Genomic DNA, 25,866 nt, shown 5'->3' on the forward strand with positions numbered 1-25,866 from the left:
TATCCTTCCGACTTACAGAAGACAGTTGTCACTGTACTAGTCTTGGCCAGATTGGATTACTGTATGGCCTCTATCAGAATCTGCAAAAGATCTCAGTGAATCAACTACACATCTTGCAAAATTCTGCAGGCCAGATGCTTTTTGATATTCCTAGATTAATAAATCACACTCACTACCTGTTAAGAAATGCATCCCCTTTAAGGCCTTATGCAATGCATTTAAGGCCCTGCACGGATCTGGCCCACTGCTTGAAAGGTTCAAGTGGTATTCTCCCAACAGAACTCTTCGTTTTCACTCTGCCAACAATTTGATTGTTTCATCTTTTAAACCCGCCTCCTGGGGAGGCAGAAGCTTTGATAGATGTACAGCTCTTCAGTGGAACAGCCTCCCTGAGAAACTAAAATCTGCTACTTCATTATTAGCGTTTAGAAAAATGCAAAAAACCTGGTTATTCAGAACCTACCTTGGTTCTTCTCAGCCAGATCTTTGTTTGTTTCAGCTTATAGCTTGGTTCTCATCCTTGTTCACTTACAGCGCCAAGATGTCTCTGGGCAATCGAGTGCTCAATAAGTTCTATAATCATCATCAATATTAATTAGGCAGGTCGTTCTGCAACCCCCTGTGATTCAGTATTTTGAGGAGCGACCGAACAGTACATATGTCAGTTTTGTAAAATACAATTCCATTCACAAAATGTATGTGCAGAATTTGTGGCCACATTTTGTGAATGAAATAGTAATGCATCAGGACCCTAATTTTCGAAAAGAGGTGGATGCCAGTTGTGTTAATTCCTTGTTTGAAGTTCTACCAGCCGCGACTGATCCTTAGGGGCTGACGGGCCACGCCCCCTCACCTTATTACACTCAGCCTGACAGACACTCTTCATTTTCAGTCCAGGCAGCCAGGATCTAGACATGCACTAAATGTGCAGGCTCCTGGCATCATGAGCGGAACTTTGCTGGACTGAAATCATCACAGCTCCTTTGGGCGTGACATCCCCAGTTCAGCAAAAGACCCTCCCCCTCGGTGATAAAGGGTATCGTCACTCATTGCCTCGGACCTGGACACTTCGGTTTTAAGCCCTGAAGCGCCAAGGGCTGAGTGCCAATCAGTGACACTTCGTCACAAACTGGGGTGGGGTCAGCAGTCTCACTGACCCCATACCACTGTGTGACAACGTTGGGACTGCTGCCTTCCCTCCTTGGCTGACCTAAGGCCAACCATTGAGGGAAGGCAGCAGTCCCAACCCTCCTGGGACCTCTGTGGCAGAGCTGCAGGTAAGTGTGACTTTTTAGGTAAGTGTGATTTTTTTTAATAATTAATATGTCATGTTATGTTATGTTATGTTATTTTTATTTTATATAGCGCGCGGATGCCGCAGCCAAGTGGCGTCCCGGCGCTTTGGAGGATTGAATAACACAACACATCAGAGATGATCAGAGAAAACAGGGTCTAAACTGTGGAAAAGAGGAAGGTTTTTAAAGCCCTCCTAAAAGAGAGCAAGTCAGGGATGGAGCGGAGAGGAGCCGGCAGAGAGTTCCAAAGGGCAGCCGCCTGCACAGAAAACGAACGTCCACCCATTCTGGCTTTTTTAAAACGTGGCACAATGGCAAGATTTAATCCAGCAGAGCGAAGGGCTCTGGCAGGGACATAATGAAGAATCGTCTGAGAAAGGATAGGAGGGGAGGCTAATTTAAGAACTTTAAAAGTTGGGCATAATGCTTTAAACTTAATACGTTGCCCTACCGGTAGCCAGTGGAGATCTTGAATAGTTCGACGAGCCGAGACAAACTTTGGGAGGCCGACTAGCATCCTGGCCGCCGCGTTTTGGACCCTCTGAAGGCGGGAAAGCTCGGCCTGATTTAAGCCCAAAAACAGAGAGCTGGCATAGTCCAGTCTGGTAAGAACCAGAGCTTGGACTATAATCTGTCTAGTCTCCGCATCGAAGAACTTATAGGCCGAAGACACTGCAGAGTGCCTAAACATGTACCAGCCACACGTTTAGTGTGGGAGGTAAACGAAAGCTTATCGTCAAACCACACCCCGAGGTTTCTGACTTCAGTCACGGGGGTGGGGACAGGGCCTAATTCAGAGGGCCACCATTGATCTCCCTATAATCCGCTTTCCCTAACAAAAATAATGACCTCAGTCTTGGAGGCATTAAGTTGGAGCCGATTGTTCGCCATCCAGCCAGCCACGGCTTTTAAAGCTGACTAAAAGGTGGGGGCATCCATGTTGGAATCGCCATTAAGTGCCACCGCCAGCTGCGTGTCATCGGCGTATGACACCAAGGAGAGACCAAAGCGCTGGACTACCTCCGCCAATGGCTGAACATACAAATTAAATAAGGTAGGGCTAAGAGCCGATCCTTGGGGGACGCCCTGAAGTATGGGGCGAGGAGCAGAAACAAAAGGGGGTGTAGATACTTTGAAGCCCCGATCCTTAAGAAAGGAACGAAACCACTCAAGTGCCACCTCACCAACTTCGGCCTCCACCAGACGATGTAAAAGAATCTGGTGGGACACCGTATCAAAGGCGGCACTGAGATCCAAAAGGATCAGTGCCGCCGTCTGCCCCTGGTCCAACAGCTTCCTAATGTGCTCCACCACAGCCAAGAGAGCAGTCTCGGTGCTATGACCTGCACGGAATCCGTTCTGGGAGTTATCCAGTATATTCGACTCCTGCAGGTGGGATGATAAAATATAATTAGCATGCGCTTCTGCTAACTTGGCTGACCAGGGGAGTAGGGAAATGGGTCGATAGTGTTCTGGCTTAATAGGATCCAAGGCGGGTTTTTTAAGAATAGGAATAACCGTCGCCTGTTTCCAAGCCTTAGGAACACTGCCCATGCTGAAGGACATATTGATGAGATTATGCAAGGCAGGATAGCAGCATTCAGCAAGTTCCCGGAATTGAATAGGTCTCATGGGGTCATCCGGGGAACCGGATTTGACTTTAATCGTCAGTGCTTTAAACTCATCCAAAGTCGGGCTGGGAATAATCAGCAATGGTTTGGAAACCAATGATGTAGGCATATTCTCCCTGATGGGAAGATGAGAGAATAACCTATAAATGGTCTCCACCTTTTCGACAAAGAATGAGGCCAGATCCTCGCAGTGTGCCATAGAGGGTTCGAGAGTAGCAGAGGTAGTCCTATTGCTTGTGAGATCCCTACACACCCTGAAGATGACCTTGGTGGGATTAGTGCTGTTCTTTATCTCCTGGGAGTAAAAAGCAGCCCTAGCTGCGCATATGGCCCGATGATACACTCTAGTGCAGGCCCTATAGGCCGCCTTGAGGTCAGTATTATAAGTTTTGCGCCATGCGCGTTCCGCTTTTTTACAGGAGACTTTGAGTTTTATGAGCGAATCATCATACCAAGGACTGGAGGGGCTGGATCTAGTCTTACTCCACTTGGCCGGAATAAGCAAATCTAACGAATGATTTAGCCAATCACAGAAACTGCGTATATGTTTGAATATTTGGTAATGAATGCTGTGAATGGATGTGTGTGTGCGCGCATGTGTGAATGCGCAGGTGTGAGTGAGTTTGTATGTGTGTGTGTGTGTGTCTGTGTTTTTGTGTGTGTCCGTCCGCCACTCTCCCTCCTAAAATTACCGGATGTATGACGGTAAGACGCGTACCGTTACAACACGTCCCTTTACGATGCAGTTTTAACAACGTAAGTCGTTACAACGACTTGCGTTGGCGGGCGCTGATAGTGAATAGTTTAATTTACTATTCCAACACCAGTCCCCGTGGATAGTAGGGAAGGTGTTGGATAGTAAATTAAACTATCCCCTATCCTAGAGCGCCCTCCAGCGAAAGTCGTTGTAACGACTTTCGTTGTTAAAGCTGCCTCGTAACGCAACCGCGTTGTAGCAAATGCGTTGTAAATGATGTTCCCCAAAATTTCCAACTGCCACTGAGTTTTACCTGGTGTAAGTACCTGTTGAAATCTGCATAAAGCATAACAAAACAAACTTTTAGCTGTTTAGACAGCAGCTGGGTTAGTAGTGAAGTTCCTCTGCTATGTGCTTGGCCCCCGGCCAAGTCATGCACCAGGTAAATCATTAAGTTTATTTTCAAGTTATTTACAAGGCCACTGGTAAAGCAGTACATCATTCCTGCTATAACCTGCTTGGTAAATAGTGAAATTTCTTTGCTACTTGCTTGGCTACTGGTCAAATAACATAATATTTCTGCTTTTTAACTAGCAGTCAAGTACGTCATTATATTTATTTGCTATTTTTTTGGCTGCTGACCTAACTGTACTTGTCTGCTGTTTTTCCAGCAGCTGGGAAATTAATGACGTTTTATTGTTTGCTTGACTGCTGGCTAAATAGTGCAAACCCTCTGCTATTTAGCAAGTAGCCGGGGAAATAGTGAAGCTCCCTTTTATTTGCACGGTTGCAAGCCAAACAGTGCAGAATCTAAGCAGCAGCTGGGTAAATAGTAACATTTCTCTGCTATTTTCAAGGATGCTGGCCAAATAGTAAATAATTTTTATTATTTGGTCAGCAGTTGGGTAAATAGCAGAGAAAATTAAATATTTACCCAGCGGGCGGGTTAATAATCGCTACTTAATGCATCAAAAAAAAGAAAATTCACCCATTTCGTGCTTTTGAAAAACCATTCAAAGCTGCAAACTGTCAGCTTTCGTAACTTTGCGGCATTCCTGTAAGCGTCCCTGCTTGCACTCTGCAGCTTTGCAGGTGTCCTGTTGCTAGGTTATGAATTTGTAGGATTTGATCAAGGGAGAAGGTAAGGGAGCGATCAGAAACATCGGGAACATGCAATACACAGTTTCCGAACGCCCATAAACTCCGGCTTCTGAAGTGTTTTCTTGAGTTCCAAAATCTGTAAAGTTTTTAAGACATTTTTGCACTTAATAGACTTTGAGCGAATAGAGGGTGAAATACATTGATTATTTTGAAATTCACAAGACGCATGTGGAGAGGTGTGCAGACAAATAGCGAGGGAGTGGAGAAATATAGAATTTTCATCGTACGAAGGGAGAATAAAACACATAAAACATAGGGGCATATTACCAAGGGGGCGATAGGCAATTATCGCCGGTTTAGCGGCTGTTTTCGGCCGCTAAGTGGCGATAATTCTATCACTATTTTAGCAAGCTGCCGCTAACTGATGTTAGCGACAGCTTTTAGGCGATAGCGAGCGGTTTGGGGCCCGCTTTGCATGTCAGCGATATTTATCGCTAATGACATGCAAAGTGGGCGTACCCAACCTGTTAGTGACTGAAAGCAGTCGCTAACGTCCCTATCGCCTATTAGCAAGGCGGGCTTAGTGATGGAACTATTCCCGCTATCGCCAAAAACGAACGCCTGCTCAGACCAGTTCTTAGCCATGTTATCCAATGGGAGGTGGATAACATGGCTAAGAGCATTTCGTAGCTATTGCGTGAATATCGCTGTATTCTCAGCGATATTCACGCTATCGCCGGAAAAATTATCGCTTTGGAGATAAACGTTGCTAATAGCACGTTATCTCAGCGATAATTTCCGGCGATGCTTAGCGATAAAAAAATCGTTGCTGAGCCTAGTTAGCGATAATAATTTGTAATTTCCTAACTCTACACCTGCGTGCTTTACAGAATGTAGTATTTACAGGTGTGCAGTTAGTGCAACAGTTACAGCTTTTGTTCTGAATGCAATATATATTTCCATCAGTATTTCCTGAATAGTCAACGGATAATATAAATATTTCGGAATAACCCACATCACAGTATGCGATTGACCGCACAGGTTTCAACCAATCTCAAAAGATCTAGAATGCCCCCTCCCCCAATCAGAGGTGCTCCGACAGCACTAAAGGTGGGATGTTAAACGTACCTGTTGCAAGTAGAGTCCTCCCACCCAGGCACTTGGGACCCCGCAGGGGAACAACCCAACAAGCACCTGGTTTTCCCCTGAGGAATGTATTGAAGCCAGGCGACCACCGCTGATGCGCCTCCTGCAGCTCAACTGGCAAAGAAAGGAGGAATAAGATGTTAGCACACCACGTGGAAAATCGGATAGTCCTATAAGTTAAGAGGAAAATCTATAGAATATGAAACAGTACACCTATATGAGGCCTTAAGTTAGACCACTCTAAGACACTTCTTTCAAACAACTCACAGGAACCTGTCTCCATCAAGGGTGAATGACAGCGCCCCTGTTTGCACTTGCGCACCGTGCTGACGCAGAGACGGACAGTGGCCATTTTACATGTCATATGCACCAAGAGGCTAGAGCAGCTGTACTGGAACTATCCTCCGCCTGCTTTAAACTAAGCACTGTCTTGGAGGCTATTGACCGCTCCTGAGCTCACTTACCTGGAAGCATGAAACCTAAGCCCGCTCCTCCCAGGGCTCAAGGAAAAGGATCAATGACCTTAATGATACGCGGAGGCTCAGGGATGGAAGGTGCTAATGCAGCAATGACTCGAATTGATGCGGAGCCAGGTACTGCAACTACGCGGCACCCAGGACAGTGAGCTCAGGGATTTAACGGGAATGAGTTGGCCCTGGAGGGGAAGGGGAGAGGTGGAGCTACTCGCCAGCAACGTCTGCTCCGCCACACAGTTGCGGATCTGCTGAGGGGAACAAAGAAGCGTGTAGCGCTCACGAGTCAGGCGTAATTTCGGATGCAGGCGTTTTCGATGGGAGTTTGGAAGCAACTAATGGGTGCGAGGTGAAGGTTGAAATTACCTTGGACAGCTGGAATGTGGAACTTGCGATCACAGGTACTTGGCAGCAACAGCAGGTCAGCGGGAATGGAGGGGAGATTATGGCAGGTTTCAATGGCACAGAAGCAGTAGAGGGGGGACAGCAAGGCTAAGAAAGATGTCTTGTTAAGCACTGACACCCCCCACAACCTCAACCAGAAGCTGCATTTGACTGCCTACAGCAAGTAAATGGCAAGTTGGGGACACCAGTGGCATTAGGGAACCCCTAAAAAAAAATTTACACATGAAGGCGTACAATCCCTACAGCAGGCTTCTGGCTCTCAAGATGGGATAGGGCTGGACACAGCACAATGCAGCAAGGAAAGCCGGGCAGGAAGAAAAGGGAATGACTCGGAAGCTGCTGACTGTTTCTATTCCCTGTCGGATGGTCCTTGCTAAGCGGATGAATCTATATCACTGACAGGCTCTAGTTAAAGCTACACTAGTGAGGTAGACTCCGCTGCAACTGTACACAGTTCTAGCCGAGCAAAGAAGGCAACAAGCAAGAGGAAAGGAGGGTAATAAGATCTCAAATAGGACTATTCTCCAACTTCGCAACTGGTCGGCGCTGCTGCTGGGAAACTAGATATCGAGTCTCAGGACAATACAGTCTCGACGTTGGATGTCATATTACAAACAATTATGTCTCATCGTGAAGAGACCTGGAAAGACAGCAAGCGATCGCAATCAGCTCTCCGAGAAATGTAGGGTACTGTTAGAAAAGTTGCTAACGTTTGCAATAACATCAGTGAGCGGCTAACCAAGTTGGAGATGCGAACTAGAGTCCTTGAGGGTGACATTACAGGTGTTCAGACACAAACAGAAGCGCATGAGGTCAGACTGACAGACATCCAAAGGAAGCTGGAGGGGCAAGAAAACCGGCAGCGGCGCATCAATCTGCGCTTCATAGGCATTCAAGAGGGTTGGGAAGGCACCGATGTGCGACTGTATATGATTGATCTGCTTGGCAGGGCATTCCCTGACCTGGAAGGTTGGAACTGGCAACAAGAAGTTCAGCGCGCTCATCGAGTTCCCTTCAACATGAAACCCGACACAAAACCCAGGGCCATCTTGGTATATTTTAGGAACTATTTACTACAGCAAAATATCTGGGAAAAGGCTAAACCAGAAAGCAAGCCGACTGTAGATGATGTTGCCTTCTTTGCGAGGCAGGATTTTTGCCACATTACAGTCGAAAGGCGTTGGAGGCTGAGGCAGATGATTGCCCCTTTTCAAACCAAGGGAGCCCAGGCATAGTTGATGAACCCTGCAAAACCGAAGATAGTAGTAGGAGACCGTTCCTATTTTTACACTTCGGAGATTAAAGCGAAGGAAGCTCTGGCAGAACTAAGGGGATAGGGATGGCAAGGACTTGATATCTGGCAAGGGGATTGTAAATATAGGAATGAGTCCTAGGAAGATGTTAAATGAATTAGCTGTGCTTTAACAGAGGGGGGAATTGGGGGGCTGGTTGGCTGAATTTAAGTAACAACGGCAATAAGAAAATTGTTGATCTAATACGGGTTACAGAACCCTCTGTGTCTGAATATGGAGTTGGTTTGCCTGTTTTTCTGTATCTGTAACCAGTTACTCAGCCAACATCTTCCCACTGCTCTTCTTTTTGTGTTTTCTTTTTAGGATAATAATCAGGGTTTCACTGATCATGGTGCTGCGCTGCTTCATCGCACACACAGACCTTCGGTCTGGAAGCTTTCACGGTGGAGGGTGAGCAAGGGGGTTGGGTACTTGGGGACCAGGGGGAGGGGAGACAGGGGTGAGGAATGGGAGGGAGGGTCGGGGGCCACGGGGGGCAAGGATAAGAAAAAGCCAGGTATAAACATTAAAGAAGGAAAAAAAACTATTGGGAAAATGTAATAAGCAAGGGCCTACAATGAGAAAATCTACAGGTCAATATGGATAGACTTAAGATCTGTTCAGTTAATGTGGGCGGGCTAAATGATAAAAACAAGATAGGAGAGTCTATGAAATACGTAAAAATTATTAATTCTGATGTAATCTGCCTGCAGGAAATACACATCCCCTGGAACAATAAAAGCGTCCTTGAGATTAGGGGATATAACCTGGCGATATGCTCTACCCAGATATCTATGATCGGAGGAGTAGCTATATACACTAAGCACTGCATGGGAATAGCTAAGCGGGTAGTAGCTGATAAATGGGGGTGCTGGGCAATCGCATCACTAGCCACAGGGTTGACAGTGAGGACTACATACGGGTCAAATCAGGATGATCCAAAAAATTTGGGAGAAACTTGAAGTAGAGTTTGCCTCCTGGCCAGAGCCAGTGTAAGTGTGCAGCGAATTGAACATACATTTAGAGGCTGAAAAGACTCAGACCCAGAAATACGGGGGGAGGAAACCCCAAGTATTTAGGGCACTGACTGCCTTTAAATCTAGCCATGGGCTGATTGATGTATGGGCGGAGAAAAACTCGAGCGACCCTGGATATACTTATTACTCTCATCCCCATAGGAAGTATGTGCGCTTGGATTATTTTCTAGCCTCATGTAAAATACTGATGAGGTGGAAAATAAAAAACGACCACAACTCTTTTCAGACCATAATCCTCTTCTGCTTGAGATAGCAGGACAGGGATGTGACAAGAAGCAGAGCGCTTGGTCATTTGATAAAAAATTGCTTGCTAATGAAGAGTCTTGTACGCCCATAAACCTGTGGACTACAGAATTTTTTGATATAAATAGAAACAGCGCCTCGCGCAGGACAGTGTGGGATACTTTTAAAGCTGGTCTGAAGGGAGAAGTTATTAGTTATGTGGGGCAACACCAGAAACAGCTTAAAGTAGAGGTCGACTAATTAATCGAAAAATTTGCGGGACTGGAGGCAGAGCATGTGAAAGTGATCAGCAAGGGAGGGCAGGAAAACCTAATCAGAGATCATATGGTGAAGCTAGCTGTAGTAAAGGTGAAAATTAATAGCTATTTTCAGGAAAGGCTGGCCCAAATCTATCAAGTATATCGGGGGAGATGTATGAATATGGCAAGACAGTAGGAAGGTTACTTGCACTACGTTCCAGACAGAAAAGTGCCAGGAATAATATTGTAAAACTCAAGAACAGTAAAAGCCAATATGTGACTTACCCCGACAAGATCATAGATGTTTTTGAGAAGTTTTATAAAAAGCTGTATCAAGCTGAGTCTCTAGAAACCAATCCGATAGATCAAGATGCTGGGTGGCCAGTATTAACAAGAATTGATGAAGCAACAGCTCAGGAGCTGGATAAAGAATTTACTTTGGAAGAGGTCCAGGAGGCTATAGGATCTCTCCCTATGGGAAAAGCAGCAGGCCCTGATAAAAATCTGCTAGAACTGTACAAAATACTTGCATACGAGGTTGCTCCGATTATGCACTACCTGTTCCTGGTTGTGCAGTATAACGCGATCCAGCCCTTACATGGCAGGGAACGGACGTGGTGATATTTCCCAAAAAAGGCAAGCCAACAGAATTACCAGCCTCTTATCGCCCTATCTCACTTTTGAACTCCGACGCTAAGGTATATTCGAAAGTTATAGCCAAACGGCTAAAAGGGATCATAGCGGCAATAGTATCACCTTGGCAGCATGGCTTTTTCCCAGACAGGGGGACCACAGACCACATCAGGCGGGCCATCGCAATACTTGACATAGCATAAGTAGAATCTAGCATTGTGGCTGTGGTCCTACTGGATGCTGAAAAAGCCTTAGACTGGGTATCATGGCAAAATCAGTCGGGTGCCAGGGTAGATGCTATTCAAGCCATGTATTATAAACCATATGCCCGAATGCAAGTAATGGGCAATACTACAGGGAAGATTGAGATAGCTAGACGGACGCGACAGAGGTGCCCCAGCCCCCCCATTTTTTCACCATTTATTTAGACCCATTTATCAATCAAATTATACACAATTAAGCAATAAAACCCGTAACAACTAAAGGATATGAAACCAAGATTTTAGCGCATGCTGACGACATCTCAATAGTTACCTCAGAAACGAATATGGCAATTAGGGAGATAGAAAATATGGCTGAGGAATTAGGGAAGAAATCTGGATACCATTTGAATAAGGGGAAAACTCAAATTATATGTTCTTCCCAGTGCCAGCTACAAGACACCCGTAAAAGTGAAGTGGCTACCTACTTAGTGGTAAACATAACACCCTGTATGGATACTCTGTGGGCGATGAATATTGACCCTGTTCTGGAAAATATAAACACAGAACTCAAAGGATTAGACAAATTACATCCCACAATAATTGGAAGAATTAATATGAACAATGAAAATATTTCCTAAATTATATCTTCTTCAGGCAATACCATTGGAATTGTCAGAAGTCAATATAAATAAAGTTAATTCCCTGTTTACCAAATTGATTTGGGGCAACCAGAAGATGCGGCGAGCAATGAAGTTTATGGTACTCCCACGTGAGCGTGGCGGATGGGGAGCCCCAAACATTTTATTCTATTATTGGGCCACCACTCTGCAGCAGATGGGCATTTTTCTTCTGCCAGATCAAGGTAGAACCGAGGTTCCGGGCTTACCCACAATATATCAGCTATCTATAGGGAGTGACGCAGAAGGTTTTTGTTAAGGCAACTTAAACCAAGCTACTATAAAAAAAACACGGTTTAAGTGTGCCAAGGCGGCCTGGAAGGTCTGGAAAAAGTTTAGTAAGATCTTGAAGATTCCCAGTTACAATAGATACACTCCTTTGTGGTGCTCAGCTCTACTACCGGAAGCATTACATGACGGCATGGCTAGGATCTGGGAACAGGCGTGTATAGATAGGGTGGAAGATCAGCTTCATTGGTGATTTTTTTTTACAGCAGATACATGTTTTTCTCCATGTTGTGGCCTGGGGCTTTCTCAAGGCTCTTAAAAGACTTAGCACATCTTATTTGTCAAACATTGCACTTAGCTTCATTAATCAAATGTTTTATGGCAGAAAGTCAAACTGGAAAACTTTCTAGAGAACATTCATCAGCTTGTATTTCATCCTGGGTCAAACCCCTTGCCACTGGTCCATGCCAGTTTGACTTTAGGTCACAAAACATTTAATTAATGATGCTAAGTGCAACGTTTGAGAAATAAGATGTGCTAAATGTTTTTAGAGCCTTGAGAAAGCCCCGGGCTAATGGGCCACAAGGGGCGAAACACGTTCCAGCTGTCAAAAAAATCACCAACCTGTCTAAAAATACTATGAATAGGAGGAATATCATGATCTGAGAATTAAAAAGCAATACCACAAATGAAACAAGATACAATGTATCTCTTTGTATGATAGATTCGAAAAAACAGATAAATAAACAAATAACATCTCTAAATGAAATAGGAGGACAAACTCAACCATTTTACAATTACTAATGACAGGGGCAAGGAAGGTCCAAACCCCCAGCTACCGCCTACCACATATATAACAGAAAGGGGCATTATCTACCCAGTGAGAGAATACTTGGACCGTAACAACTTGAATACTACTATCCAGATTCACTGGGAATGTAGGGTGTGACCTAGTTCTCAGTCGAAGGAATACAAACTGTTGAGCGCCTCCAAAAGGGGTCTGTGGCTACATTCCCATGGTGTGCATGATGATGGCCTGGAAGCGCGACTTTGTTTGTTTGGCGCATTTCCAGGCTGGCTTTATTACATGCTGAACCTTAAAGTGCTTAAAAAATATATGTGAAAAGTCATGAAGTATTAATTTCGATTTATTTTCCGTTTAAGGTTTCTGTATTATTCTATGTGCAAATAATTTTAAAGTAAAAAAACAAGTCACCTATAGAACATTTAATTCTTTTTAGCCACGTTTTTGACCCTACCATCACTGGCTAATCACATGGAAATACATTATTTTACATTATGGTATGTAATTTGGTTAATGTGACCACTACAGACGTGGATAATTGTGAATTGTGTATTTATAGTGCTATGATGTCCCATTCTGGAAGAGAAAGCACTGTAAATAAGCAACTCATTTCATTTAATTTATAATCTTTATTTCGGCACAATCGAGCCATAAAGACACATAAAACATAAGATACACAATACAAGGTTCATATAAGGGAATTAGTGGTTTTACAGATAACATGGGTACGGTTAGGACATCGTTACGCTAAAAACTTGATTTAAATAGATTAAAAAGGCATCAAAATAAAAAAGATATAAAAAACACATGGATTTCATTCCTTCAGTCCAGCTCATCATCATTTCTTATTATGGATAATGCTTTAAAAACTATGAACATATATATACAATTGATCTGTCCAAAGTGGCAGCAACATTTTATAGTCAATTTCTTTAAAATTGCATCACAATTCCATTTAGAGCTTCAGACCCACTTTATCACGTATGAAACTTATAGATAGCAGAAATCTACTGACACCGAAAACTATCACCTGTCTGGTATCGGTCTTTAAAATTCTTTCCGCTTCTTTATATGAGCGTACTCCCAAATTTAAACAGAGAGGTTTAATCCATCTTTTCCTGATTGCCTCATAGGGTAGACAAATAAAGAGGATATGCGACTCGTCTTCTATTGTGTTACATGGGCACATGATGCATAGGTCACTAGTCTTTACAGTTTGGGCACTTGTCCATCTGGCTAAGGTCTTTTTTTGTTTTCAGGGTTCCATAAATAAGTTTCATATATAATGTTTTAGCCAGGGATGGTTGGACCTCATCCAAAAACTGCTCAAAGGAAGCAAAATCTTTAAATATAAGAAAGTTACTTATCAAGGTTCCGCCTGTTTTTTCATTTAGCAAACTATGATCAATATATACCCAGAATGCAGATTTCAGTAGCTACTTCGAGTTTCGGGTCAGTGTTAGAAGCTCGTCCCAAAACTGCGCCAAGCCAATCCTTTTCAGCCATGTACGCACATGTTTTAGCCAGACGATTGTATTATTACAGTTCAATTCCATTATTTCTTGCAGGCCATCTTTATAAACAACTAACTCAGTTGTAGACCAGACTCTCACCCATAAGGATAGTGGTCTCAAGATAGCATAATGGTCCGTGCGTTTCATATTGAAATCTAGCATTACTGGTATTAATGGCGTACTTTTCGGCAGTCTCAGAAGGGCCCTGTAGAATTTGTTTTCACAATTCATGAAGACATTCCTACTCGATGCCCCCCATATTTTCGCCCCATATAGCGCAGCGGACTGTGCCTTAAATTTAAAAACCTCAAGTGCCGGAGAAACAGCCTTACTGTTCTGTGTCAGTATCATTTCTACTTGGGTTTTCCACGATAATTTTGAATCTAGTAAACCGCCCAAGTATGTAAAGTTCTGCACATGTTCTAGCTTTTGCCCGTTTAGAAACAAGTTCGCCCTGAAGGTTTTATGAGGGTTTATGGCCATGTATTTAGTCTTATTTGTATTTATCTTAAGGCCCTTTCCTGTGCAATATGTTTGGAATGTATTTAATAAGTGCTGCAGACCTCTGGGCGTTTGAGATATCAATATAGTATCGTCTGCGAATAGGAGGGCTGGAACCCTTTCTCCATTCAGTTTCGGTGCATGGTTGTTACAGGCCTCCAAATATGTAGGGATGTCATTAACAAACATTGAAAATAATGTGGGTGCCAGCACACAACCTTGGCGAACTCCCCTCTTAATAGGGATAGCATTTGTTAGTTCGCCATTCGGGCCCCATCTTACTTTGCCGTAATTATTTTCGTGCAACCTTATAATCTGCTGCAAAAGGCAAACTGGAAGCCCATGACAGTGTAATGACTCCCATAGCAAATCGCGTGGGATAAGATCAAAAGCAGCCTTAAGGCCTACAAATGCAACATACAATTTCCCCTTCCTTATCTTAACGTACTTCCAACATAAACAGCAAAATCTAAAAACCTGGTCTATGGTACTTATTTTGGGTCTAAAACCTGACTGGAACTTCGTGAGGACAGCTTTCTCCTCTATCCATGTGTTCGGGGAACATCCTTTACAACGCAACCGCTACAAAGCGGTTGCGTTACGACGCAGCTTTAACAACGAAAGTCGTTACAACGACTGTCACTGGAGGGCGCTCTAGGATAGGGGATAGTTTAATTTACTATCCAATACCTTCCCTACTATCCACGGGGACTGGCTTTGGAATAGTAAATGAAACTATTTACTATCAGCGCCCCCCCAACGCAAGTCGTTGTAACGACTTGCGTTGTTAAAACTGCATCGTAAAGGGACGCGTTGTAACGGTACACGTCGTAGCGTCATACATCCATGTGTTCATACGATTTAAAATATGCAACTCATTCTTTTAAAATTGTGTAATACACAGTAAACAATTAATGATTGCAGGGAGCTGCAATCATTAATATCATTACAGTCAACAAATAATCTTGAGATAATATATGAGAGAATACTCATTTATTGAGCCCCCTTATTAGAAATGAACAGTGATGTAATCAGGAATTAGTCATTTTTAATGGACAACAGTTTGTAAATCGTTTTATTTTTATTTTGCGTTAACAATATAGAAGTATTCTCTCACATATTATCTCAAGATTATTGGATGAATGTAATGCTGTGTCAATAGTTCCCTACAGTCATTAATTGCTTATTTAGAATTTCTCGGCCAAATTTGGTAACTGGCCCAATAGGCTAGTGCAGGGCCATTGTCATATTATTACCCTAATATTTTATACACAGTATAAGGTTGCTGAATGATATGGTGTTTTAAGATATAGCAAGTGTTTTCAACGTATATAATTTAGTAATCTGCAAACTGTACCTAGTGCAAACATGTTTATGTGTCTATTAAAAATACATTTTCTAGAACTCAGCTTATAACACCCTGAAATTACATATCAAAAATAATAACTGGTTGTCACCATGAAGCTTCAAGTGACTATCAATTAAAACCTATGTTGCCTCCCAAGCAGCCTTTACATTTGGTGATTAACAAATTGCACACATTTGCATTTCTTTCAGGTAGCAGGCACCCTGGGGAGAGGTCCTATTTCTTCCTTAGTTCTCGGTCACTCCCTTAGCTCTCTGTCCCTCGCTGAGCCTCACAGCACAGTGAAACCCCTCTCCACCCCAACCTTGCCCTCCATTCACTCTAATGTGAAGACACCTCAAGGACCTCATTGACTGTGGACCTCTGTCTTTTTTTTAACGAAAAGTAAGGGAACTCGTGGAGTAGTGTGGCTCACTGGTTAGAGGCGGCAGGCCTGAGAGCAGAAGTCAGCCCGGGACCAGGGTTCAATTCCCGACACGGCAGGGTCGTGGACCTTGGTCAGCGGACTCGATAATTCTCACTTCGGTGCTTACTCTAATCAGGGGTTCCACTCGGCAACTCTGGGCATTAGCTTGCCTAATCTCCACAACGGCCCCACCAATTCCGGGGATGCCTGGCTCCACCTTGGGGACTCCCAGCAAGGGACATCCCACAGGGAAAGCCAGGACGGGTTCCCCAGAGTTATACAGCACCGGGACGCCCCGTTGCTGGGGCAGCTGTGCGCTTTACAAGTATACTACATTTACATTTTACATTTACAACTGCATTTGTAAAATGAACAAAAGCATGGTCCTATGGGTTACCATAGATCCCGTCCACTTTGACCTCCGTTTACATGGTGATGTCCTTCAAGATGAGTTGAAGGGGTGTCAGGGAGGCGGGCAGCAGGGTCACATCCAGATGCAGAGCCCTGATCATCCGGTCTCCTTTGGCCTCAGAGTAATGGCCCAGGAGAAAGAGGAAAGTAATGAGAAACTTGGATCGCGTCAAGGAGTTGGGCCAAAGGAAGGGGCTTTATATGGAGGATATTTTTTTAGTTTACAATTGATATAGACAGCTTTCTGGGAGACATGTCTTGAGGAAGGTAGGGAGTTATTGGGGGTCTTCTTTTTACTAAAGTGCCATTGGTAAAGCAGGTGCAGTGGCTCTTGGGCCATGGTTGTGAGGGACCACACCCCAGTTTATGGTGACTTACTAGCAAAAAAGGGACTGGGAGCCATTTTCCATGCTAGCATTAGGGACAAGGTCACCCTTGTTCACATGAAAGAGGGACCAAGCAACCCAGGGTGGGAGATGGGTCTCCCTCCCTCTTATATATTATAGAAAGGGGCAGGCAGCCTGTTTTGGCCTCCAGCCTAGGGGTGATGTCCCAGTGGAATGGGAAGAGGACACAGTCTACTTCGCAGGGTTGGAGTTTTAGTGCTTCGAACTGGTCAAACACCAATCCAACAAATTGGCCAAAACTTCTAAAGAAACCCCCAAGTCTCTTGTATCCTCAGAGGAATTCTCCTCCTTCTTCGCTGACCAAATCTCAGCCCTCAGAAATGAAATCAACTCCATCACATACCCCCAAACACCTCTCAGCCCGCCTCCTCCAGCCATGTAGCCCCCACAGGCATCACCCAAAAACCATGCTCACTGGACTGACTTCAAACTCTAAGACGACGACTCAGTGTCCAAAATCCTATCTTCCCTAAACCCTAATAACCATTTTAATGACCCGCTTCCTTCCAACTGCCTAGCTGCCGTCGCCCAATCCATCAATCCTAGCTGAACTACAATAATTAACGCCTCTCTCAGGCAGGCAACGATGCCCGACTCTCTAAAAGCCGGCCAAGTTCTCCCCATTTTGAAAAAGCCGTCACTGGATCCAGCCTCCCCTGACAACTTCAGACCCATCTCCAACATCCCACTCTTAGCCAAAGTGATGGAGAAATGTGTACAGCAGCAGCTAAGTCAACATCAACAACTTCCACCTGCTCGATGACTTCCAATCTGGATTTAGACCAGGGCACAGCACCGAAACCACAATGCTCCACATCTTTGATGATGCTCTCCAAGCCCTTGACCAAGGCAAAACCTGTCTCCTAATCCTCCTATCCTCGGCCTTAGACATGGTCAACCATGAAAAACTGCTTGAACGCCTCAAATTCAGGATGGGTTTGGAAGGCAGGTCCTTCCTCCAAAACCGGTCCCAGAGATTCCTTGTCAACGGCAACCTATCAGCACCTTCCCCGGTCACGGTTGGAGTCCCTCAAGGATCAACACTTTCCCCCACCCTCTTCAATCCTTACCTGGAACCGCTTACCGAAGTACTACGCACTGCTAATATCTCCTATCATATGTACGCTGATGACACTCAGATCTACATCAAAACCTCATCTCTCGAAGAGATCCTCTCCCTGAACGAAGCCTTGAAACTCACTGTCCAATGGCTCGCATCCAATCAACTCAAACTCAACGGTAACAAAACTGAATTTCGCCTGATCGCCCTACCAACCCTGAGATTCAATCATGGATTAAGGCTATCACAGCCTTGAATTGCCCACCAACCATCGTGGATTCGGCCAAATCCCTGGGAATCACCCTCGAAAGCAATCTGAACATGCGAGACCACATCAATTCAATGGCCAAATCAGCCAGATTCCACCTTAGCTATCTTAGGATATTGAAACCCTTCCTTGATGCTCCCAACCTAAAAATGGCAGTCCAAGCACGTGTCATCTTTAGACTGGAATATGGCTGTTCTACCCTCTCAGGTCTACCCAAGATCTCCCTGGCACCTCTAAAAGCCTGCCTCAACGCGGCCGCCAGACTACTCACCGGCACAAGGAAATACAACCATATTTCCCAGCTCTTGAAAGCTCTCAACTGGCTTCCCCTGGAGGCAAGAATACAGCTCAAAGTAGCATGCATCACACACAAGGCCTTATATTCTAACTCCCCTGCATATCTGAGGCAGAAACTTGTGCTTTCCGGAGGAATCATAAACTCCCGATCTGCCAGTGACCTCCTGTTCCAACCTGCACGCTTTTGGGGAAAAAAACCTACAACCGGGGCTTTCTCTGGGGCTGCTCCAAGAATATGGGTGTCTCTCTGGGCACACCAACAAGGCATTGAGGCAGTGGAAAAGGCTTTACTAAACACAGATTATGAAGAAGGCATGAAGGTATTTTAATGGAACTGCTTGAATTTACCCTGATGCACAGTTATTTTAAATGGCAGGATAACTGGTATCTACAAAAGAGTGGTACATCTATGGGGAATTGTGTGGCACCCACATATACCAATATCTTTATGAATGAGTATGAGGAACAACACATCTTGAACACACCTGAATGAAATGACAACTTACGGTTATACCTGCGGTTTATCGATGATATTTTTATCATATGGAGGGGCACAAAAGATGCACTGGAGGCTCAGATAGGACAACTAAATGCAACAAATGAAAGAATACAACAGACCTAGCTTTTTGACCGATGCCCGGTGGAGCTACTTGATAATTAAAGAGGAGATGGGTTTTGGACTACCCCTTCAGTCGTCACCTACCGAACCGGTCTTTGGACAGAACTTACTTCGTCTCTCTGTTGTATTCTCCCTCCTACCCCTTTACTCCACCCCCTTTCTCCTTTACGCTCCATTTATCCCACCTCTTTGCTCTTTAATTGTTTTCTAGTTGAGACCTAGCTGTTTGGCTGATGCCCGGTGGAGCTACCCGAAAGAGGAGATGGGCTGTGGACTACCCCCCGGCCGTCACCTACCCAGCCGGACTTGGAGCAAACTCTCCTTTGTCTCTCCATCCTATCTACCTTCTACCCGTTTACCCCACCCCCTTACCCTTCTAAGCTCCATTTATTTTGTCTTCTACTCTCTTGAAATGTTTTTCTAGTAACTGATGTAACGTGTGACTGATGTAATTTTGTAATTTCTGTGGAACCTTATGTAAAGCGCTCTGATACCTCCGGGTCTAGCCAGCGCTATATAAAACTCTCAAAATAAAAAATAAAATGCCCAAACATTCCTCATGGGTACATTTCTCGTTTAAACTTTGCCTCTACCACCACTACGGCCCTGATCTATAGCCATCTATTGCCTCCCTTCAGATTATCTAGCTCACCCCATCAGAAACCGGGGCCTTGTCGCCAACATTGGTTAACGTAATCTGTAAATATGTTATCTCGTCTTGTGTATTTGGATATTTAATCTGTAAATGCGTGCCCTATCTCCCTTATGTATTCTGCACCCTGCCCTCCCTCATTCGATCCGTAACTGGATGATGCCATGCCTACTCTGTACATGACTATGTTCTCCTGTAAAGCGCTCTGATACCCTAACGGGTCAAGTTCGCCCTCTATAAAAACACATAAATAAATAAATTAGGTGCTGTGGCACCAGGGCCCAAGGCTGTGAAGGGCCAACTAAACCCCAGTTGTGGCTGTTGTGCTATGCTGCCTTGCTTGCATTAGGGCCCAGTGCACATTTGTTTTACCAGTTCTGCTTTGGGACTTGGACCAATGGGGATGAAAATTGAAGCAGAGGAGATATCTTAGCTGGGTCTTATAGAGGCAGCAGAAGGGGGGGGCAAGATGGCCCCCGTGTTTTTAGCAACATCCTGCTTTTCAAGGCAGTAACTGTCATTAGTGAAGCAGGAGCAGTAGCACTGGAGCCCCAGTCTGTGAGGGCCCCACTGTGTCACAATGATGACTGTCTGCTATTGCAAAAGGGGCACGGGGGCTTGTTTTATTTGCTAGTGTTAGGGCAGAGGGCCCCCGTGCGGCAAGGGGAGGGCAAAACTTGGGACTCATTTTTTTTCTAAGAAACACAGAGTTTGTTTCAAGATTGGAGTGATGGCCAGGCATGCAGGAAGGGGTGAAAGAGGCAGAGGAGACAGCCTGCTACTCAAGGATACAGCTACCATTAGAGCAGCAGGTGCAGTTGCATTGGGACCCAGGCTCACAACACCTCAAGGTGGGGCCCAGTGTTTTTGGACAGTGTCTGTTTGATATATTTGCAGTTGCTTAAGTCTCACATATGGTGAGGATTTTGGGCTACAGAGACATACCCCTGAAATGATCTCCTAAACTCTGTCCTCGCTGCTCACCCTTTACCCTCCTGCTCACCCTATTCTTGCAATAAATGTTTGGAGGGTGGTCCGACTTCAAAATATTTTGCTTAGGGGGCTCAGTTCAACTTTGTTTAAAGACCTCTGCTCTAGAGCGATAACAACTATTTCCAGACCACAACAGGTGCTCTTTAAAGAAGAGAGATATGTAGAAGCGATCTTTACGTACCTCAGCGCTGGCGTATGAAACCCTGGAATTGAATAGTTTATAGCAAGTGTTGCCAACCCGGCCCCAGTCTTGGATTCCGCACACCGGGCACCTGGTGGTATCAGAGAGGTTCATTTTTTCGCATGGTTCGGGTGCTGGGGCCTCCACCACAGCGTCTTCCATCAGTATTTCTGCAGAAATCAATGGTAAAGACACTCTCATTATGCTGCATTGACCTCTGATTCTACTGCATGGCTTGTGCCATGGATTACCACCATCACTGCATATGCCCCTTACAAGGGAGTCTCTGGTCCCCAAAGGGCGCGCTCCAGGAGGGGAACGACTGTCACCTTGATTGACCTCCTGTCAAAGCTGCTCATTAGTGAAGGATACTTACATGTGAGTCCATTTGTTCCCACGTGCCACTCACTTATCAAACATCCCAGCAGGTGTAAGACACTTATCATGACCAGTTCTGCTGGCAGTCCACCAGATGTGGTGCTGCACTCTCGGAGGGCACAGGGAGGGCGCTCCACCAGTATTTGGACCATCCCTGTCCTGTATAAGCACCCTGGACATTTGTGGTGATGTAGGAGTGTGAACGTGTTTAAGAATGTTTTCGACTACCATCTCATGGGCCTTCAGATAGTCCCAACACAGCAATGTATCACTCACAACACTGGGCGTGGCCTGATGGGCAGTCAAGGTGAGGCCATTAGCACTTTCTCTGCTGTACCAAAGAGGAGACTCGAGAATGCAGGATGTGGGACAGCTTCCTTCTCCTCTTGGAAAGAATGTAAACCATACTTCAGTCTGGATGTTGGCATGTTTTAAAATGCCCTCGGCTCTCTCCGTGTCCAAAGCTTAAGGGGCTCGGGACACCCTCTACTCTACGGAAGAACAAACCACCAGCTAAGGAGGGCATTACACTGCTCATTCACCTTCAGACACCAGATGCCATGTGGGGTAATTGACAAGATATCGCTGCTTTTGTAACTAAAACTCTTGATAGACTTTCAATTTAAAGGGCCACAGATCACAATAGAAGAATAAACATTTCAGCCAATCTATACATAGAAATAATAGGGAAAATGCACTTTCACCGGGCTTCTCTTATCCATGCATGGCACCCCTTCTCCATCTTTCCCTCCATTTTCACCACTCTATATCACCATGCTATGTCCTCCAAAGTCATGCTATGCCATGCAGAGCCTTGTGACATCCTAAGGTCACCTGAAGGTGCTAAGATGGGAGACGAGAGATGGGAAATGGGGACCAGGAGAATGGAAACGCAGGGAAAATCGAGTAAAAGAGGGATGAGTTTAATGGATTAGTACGTGACTGAACCTACCAATATTATAATGTTAGGAGCTGCCCTAAGGCGTCCGGCTGCTACGTGTGTCTATTGACCAATCATCAGTGTAGGCTTCTAGGAGCTGATATAGTAGGTGCAGCTGCTAGAGATTATAAAGTAGCAGAAAGGTGCTTTTCCGTTGTATACAAAACATTAAACACTTGTCATTTTCAGAGATAAAATGATAATTAGTCCACACTGTAGATGCTTATAAAACTAAAACGATCAATTATAAGAGACAGATCACAGTGCTTCTGTTGGGATACAGCTCAGTGAGAGAATAGCCAATAGAATTAGGTGCCTTGTGAATCATACAAGCAGACGGACCAATAGGGAGAAGGGCCCATTGAACTGTACATGGAGATAGGCCAAGAGGGAGACAGGCCCCGAAGAATTCAGTTAATGAAAACATGGAAAAATGGCAAAAAAGCATGGGGGTGTATATCCTGATTCATTTTTAGTGGATGGAGCAGGGTTTGATGAATGACTGCTTAAAAATTATTCTAACCAAACATTGTTTTCTTTGCTTACGTGGTAGGGCTCTGTGTTACTGTGTGTATCTCTGCGTCAAGTAGTCATTACATGGGTGGCAAATGGGCGTTCCCCTGCATTCATCCATGGTTTTTGATGCAAAATCCTATGTACTAACAATAGTATACAGAGTTTTGCATCACAAATTAATGCCACTTGAAAGCAGGCATTAAAATAAGGAAAAGCTTTTATTTCACCAAACATTTCCCGCTTACTTATTTATTTATTTATTTATTATCACATTTGTAGAGCGCTCTGTTACCCGGAGGTGTCCTGGCGCTAACATGATTGTACAGGTGAGTGTTGGTGTCAGGTAACTTAGTGGGTAAAGAGCCAGGTTTTAAGCTCTCTCCTAAAGGCCATCAGGTCCGAGGATTGTCTGAGTTTGAGTGGCAATTTGTTCCACGCCTCTGCTGCTCCAAGGGAGAAACTCCTGCCGCCCCAACGTGCTTTTTTAGCTCTGGGGACTGTCACCAACGCCAGCTCCCCGGACTTCAGGGTTCTGGCTGGTTTGTGCCAGTTAAAGAGCAGTTTCATGCTTCTAGGGCCAGTATCATGTAAGGCCTTGAAGACCATGCAGAGTGCTTTAAAAGTAATTCTCTTGCGGATTGGTATCCAATGAAGGTTTACTAGGTCCTGGGCTACCGAGGCAAATTTCGGAGTATCTGTGATCAGACGGGCGGCTGCATTTTGCAGTAGCTGGAGTTTGTTGAGTACTCCCTGCTGTGCATTTAGCATAAGGCTGTTACAGTAGTCCAAGCGTGACAGGACTAAGCCCGTCACTATCGTTTTCCGGTGCTCTCTCTCTTACCATGTGTGCGGCAGTGTACAGCACACTTCCAAAGTGGGAAACGTTTTAAAGTTAGTCTAAGCATAGGGCCTCATTTATGAGAAATGACGCATCGCTGCGTGAAAGCAGTGATGCGTCACTTCTCAGTGCGCACTCCTTGCGACATACCTGATGCGTCATATTTAATGTATGACTCATCATGTCGCAAGGAGTTACAGATACGTCAGTATTTCTGACGTATCTGTAAGCGCAAAAGTGACGCATTGCTGGAGTGTGTCACAAAAGTGACGCAACTCCAGCAATGCGTCCTTTCACATGGGGCAAGCCCCATGTGAAAGGGCCTGCGTCAGTCTTACGCCTGCTGTGAGGCAGGCGCAAGATTTTGACGCAACGGCATCCTAGAAGTGACGCAGTGAAATCTCACAGATTTTACTGCGTCACTTCTGCGAGGCTTTTTGCGGGGGATGGCCCCCCTGCATACATTATACCTGACGCAGGTATAATGTAGTTCAGGGGTTTACAAAGTGACGCATCTGCTTAGATGCGTCACTTTGTAAATAGTGCGCAACAGGAGGCATGTTTTACGCCCCCGATGCGTCACAAAAAGTGACTCATCGGAAGCGCAAAACTGACGCAAGGCCTCATAAATGAGGCCCATAGTTTTTTGTACTGGAAGGTTAAAAAAGATTACAAAATCAATGCTAGACTCAAACAGACATCTTTGCCCTACGATGCAATGGTTTGTTAAGAGCCAGATAGTGCCACATCTCTGTTGATAGCCCTCTCCCTGCCACACAACGCAGCACAGCAAATCTGGGTGCTGTGCTGCGTTGTGTGACAGTTTTGTAAATCTGTTCCTCAGTCTCTGCTAGGCACAGGGAGATGAAGGCCCTAGGTGCCTAGGAGGACTTCTCTTTTGAACACAGTCACAAGATACAACAGACACTTGTTCTTACCCAGAGTGCGGCAGGCCCCCAGCCCCAGAAGGGTGAAGAGGATGAGCAGGGATTTCATCTTGCCAGAAGCTGGATGGTCTTGTACCACTGTAAGCACCGGTAGAAGACGTTTGCCTCAGGAGATCAGTCTATGCCTTGCTCCTTCTCTCTCATGTGGCAGTCCATTTATAGAAGGAATTTGCAGAAGTGCTAGTTGAGCCACCTACGATAAGGCCTTTATCATCACCAGCATCACTATCTCCTCTCGGTCAGGCTTAACTGAAGGTGAAGAAACCCTGGCCAACACCCAAGGAGTGTCAGCATGAGGCATTTCGCAAACCCTCGCCTAGCGTAGAACAGGCACGGTGCACAGGGTGGAAAGCACTGCACACTGGACCTGATGTAGTTCATGTTTTTTGATGACAGGCTATAAGTGAAGGGCTGCTGCATTTTAGTAAAGAGCGGAATATACGATGAGGTTGTGATTGAACCAACACACTATGGTTGTGTAGAGACTGAGTGCTGGTTAATAGAAATATACATTCACTCAGAATATACATTTAGCACTAGCATTTTGAACATGAAGTGGTAAATTCTTAACACTGCTGTACACAGAATACATTTCTCTAATATTATTTGTAATAGTTTCAGCCATACAATAATAAATAGATACAATTTAGAAAATACATGAAAACAACAGTTTTAGAACAAGTTCTATGATGTCCTTAGTTGTAGGGGTGCTCAGAGCACAGGCGGATAGAGTCCTTCAACAGTGGCACAATGTCCACTCTGATGCTGAGACCAGCATATCCTGCAGTGATCTAATACCCTCACCTCAAGCATCAACAGTTCTCCAGTACTGAGGTCCCGTGAGCTCAGAGCCATCCCTGCAGACCTAGGGTCTCTAACACACGAGGGGCCTCATTTATGAAAAGTGACTTGTCTACAGTGGCCACTTCTACCTTATCTCTTGGATTAGCTTTAAGGCAAACTTTTAGGTTCCTTAATGCTTTGGAGCAACTTGTGTCAAACCATCTTGGTTGCTTAGAACCTTTTCTTGGACCTTTTACTTTTAATAATTTGTCAGCCAGATTTGTCAGGGATCCAAATGTTGCAACTAGCTCAGGTCCTTCTATTAGGGGGTCCAGACAATCTTCAACTTGTTTTTCACCTTTTTGGATTAGAGTTTTATAAAACTCCTGAGGGTTTATTTTTGCCCACCTTAGTCGCCTCCCCTGATCTGTGGGCTGCAGGCTTATGTCCCCTTGTTTGTTCTTACCCCCCAGCCAGTGTGTGTTATTTCCATGACTAAGGGGGTGTGATCACTAAAGGTGCTCCATTCCGTACTAACCTTTGTGATCCTAGTGTTAGCAAAGGTAGATATCATTATATAATCTATAGTGGTGGAGCAGCCTCTTCCTTTAAACGTTGGGACATAAGTGCCCTCCACCTCCGGGACTGTCAGGTCGATGATATGTGCTAATGAATGGGTTTCTA

At 44.8% G+C, this 25,866-nt stretch overlaps 2 protein-coding genes across 2 annotated transcripts in view; one reads left to right on the plus strand and one right to left on the minus strand.

The window, feature by feature from the left end:
* LOC144752199 (C-type Lectin CRL-like) overlaps window positions 1–24,522 on the minus strand; it is a 39,312-nt gene extending 14,790 nt beyond the window's left edge. Inside the window, exons 1-3 of the mRNA XM_078640148.1 lie at window positions 24,391–24,522; window positions 20,781–20,950; window positions 5,853–5,984 (exon numbers count right to left, since the gene is read on the minus strand). Of these exons, the coding sequence (XP_078496274.1) occupies window positions 5,853–5,984; window positions 20,781–20,950; window positions 24,391–24,448 (360 nt within the window). The 5' untranslated portion in view covers window positions 24,449–24,522. The remainder of the gene's footprint in view (window positions 1–5,852; window positions 5,985–20,780; window positions 20,951–24,390) is intronic.
* The window catches only part of LOC144752201 (C-type lectin-like), a 615,868-nt gene that overhangs the window by 303,431 nt on the left and 286,571 nt on the right, over window positions 1–25,866 (plus strand). The window lies entirely within an intron of this gene.

This window comes from Lissotriton helveticus, chromosome 4_2 (assembly GCF_964261635.1).
Source record: "Lissotriton helveticus chromosome 4_2, aLisHel1.1, whole genome shotgun sequence".
In the NCBI taxonomy this organism is placed as follows: domain Eukaryota; kingdom Metazoa; phylum Chordata; class Amphibia; order Caudata; family Salamandridae; genus Lissotriton; species Lissotriton helveticus.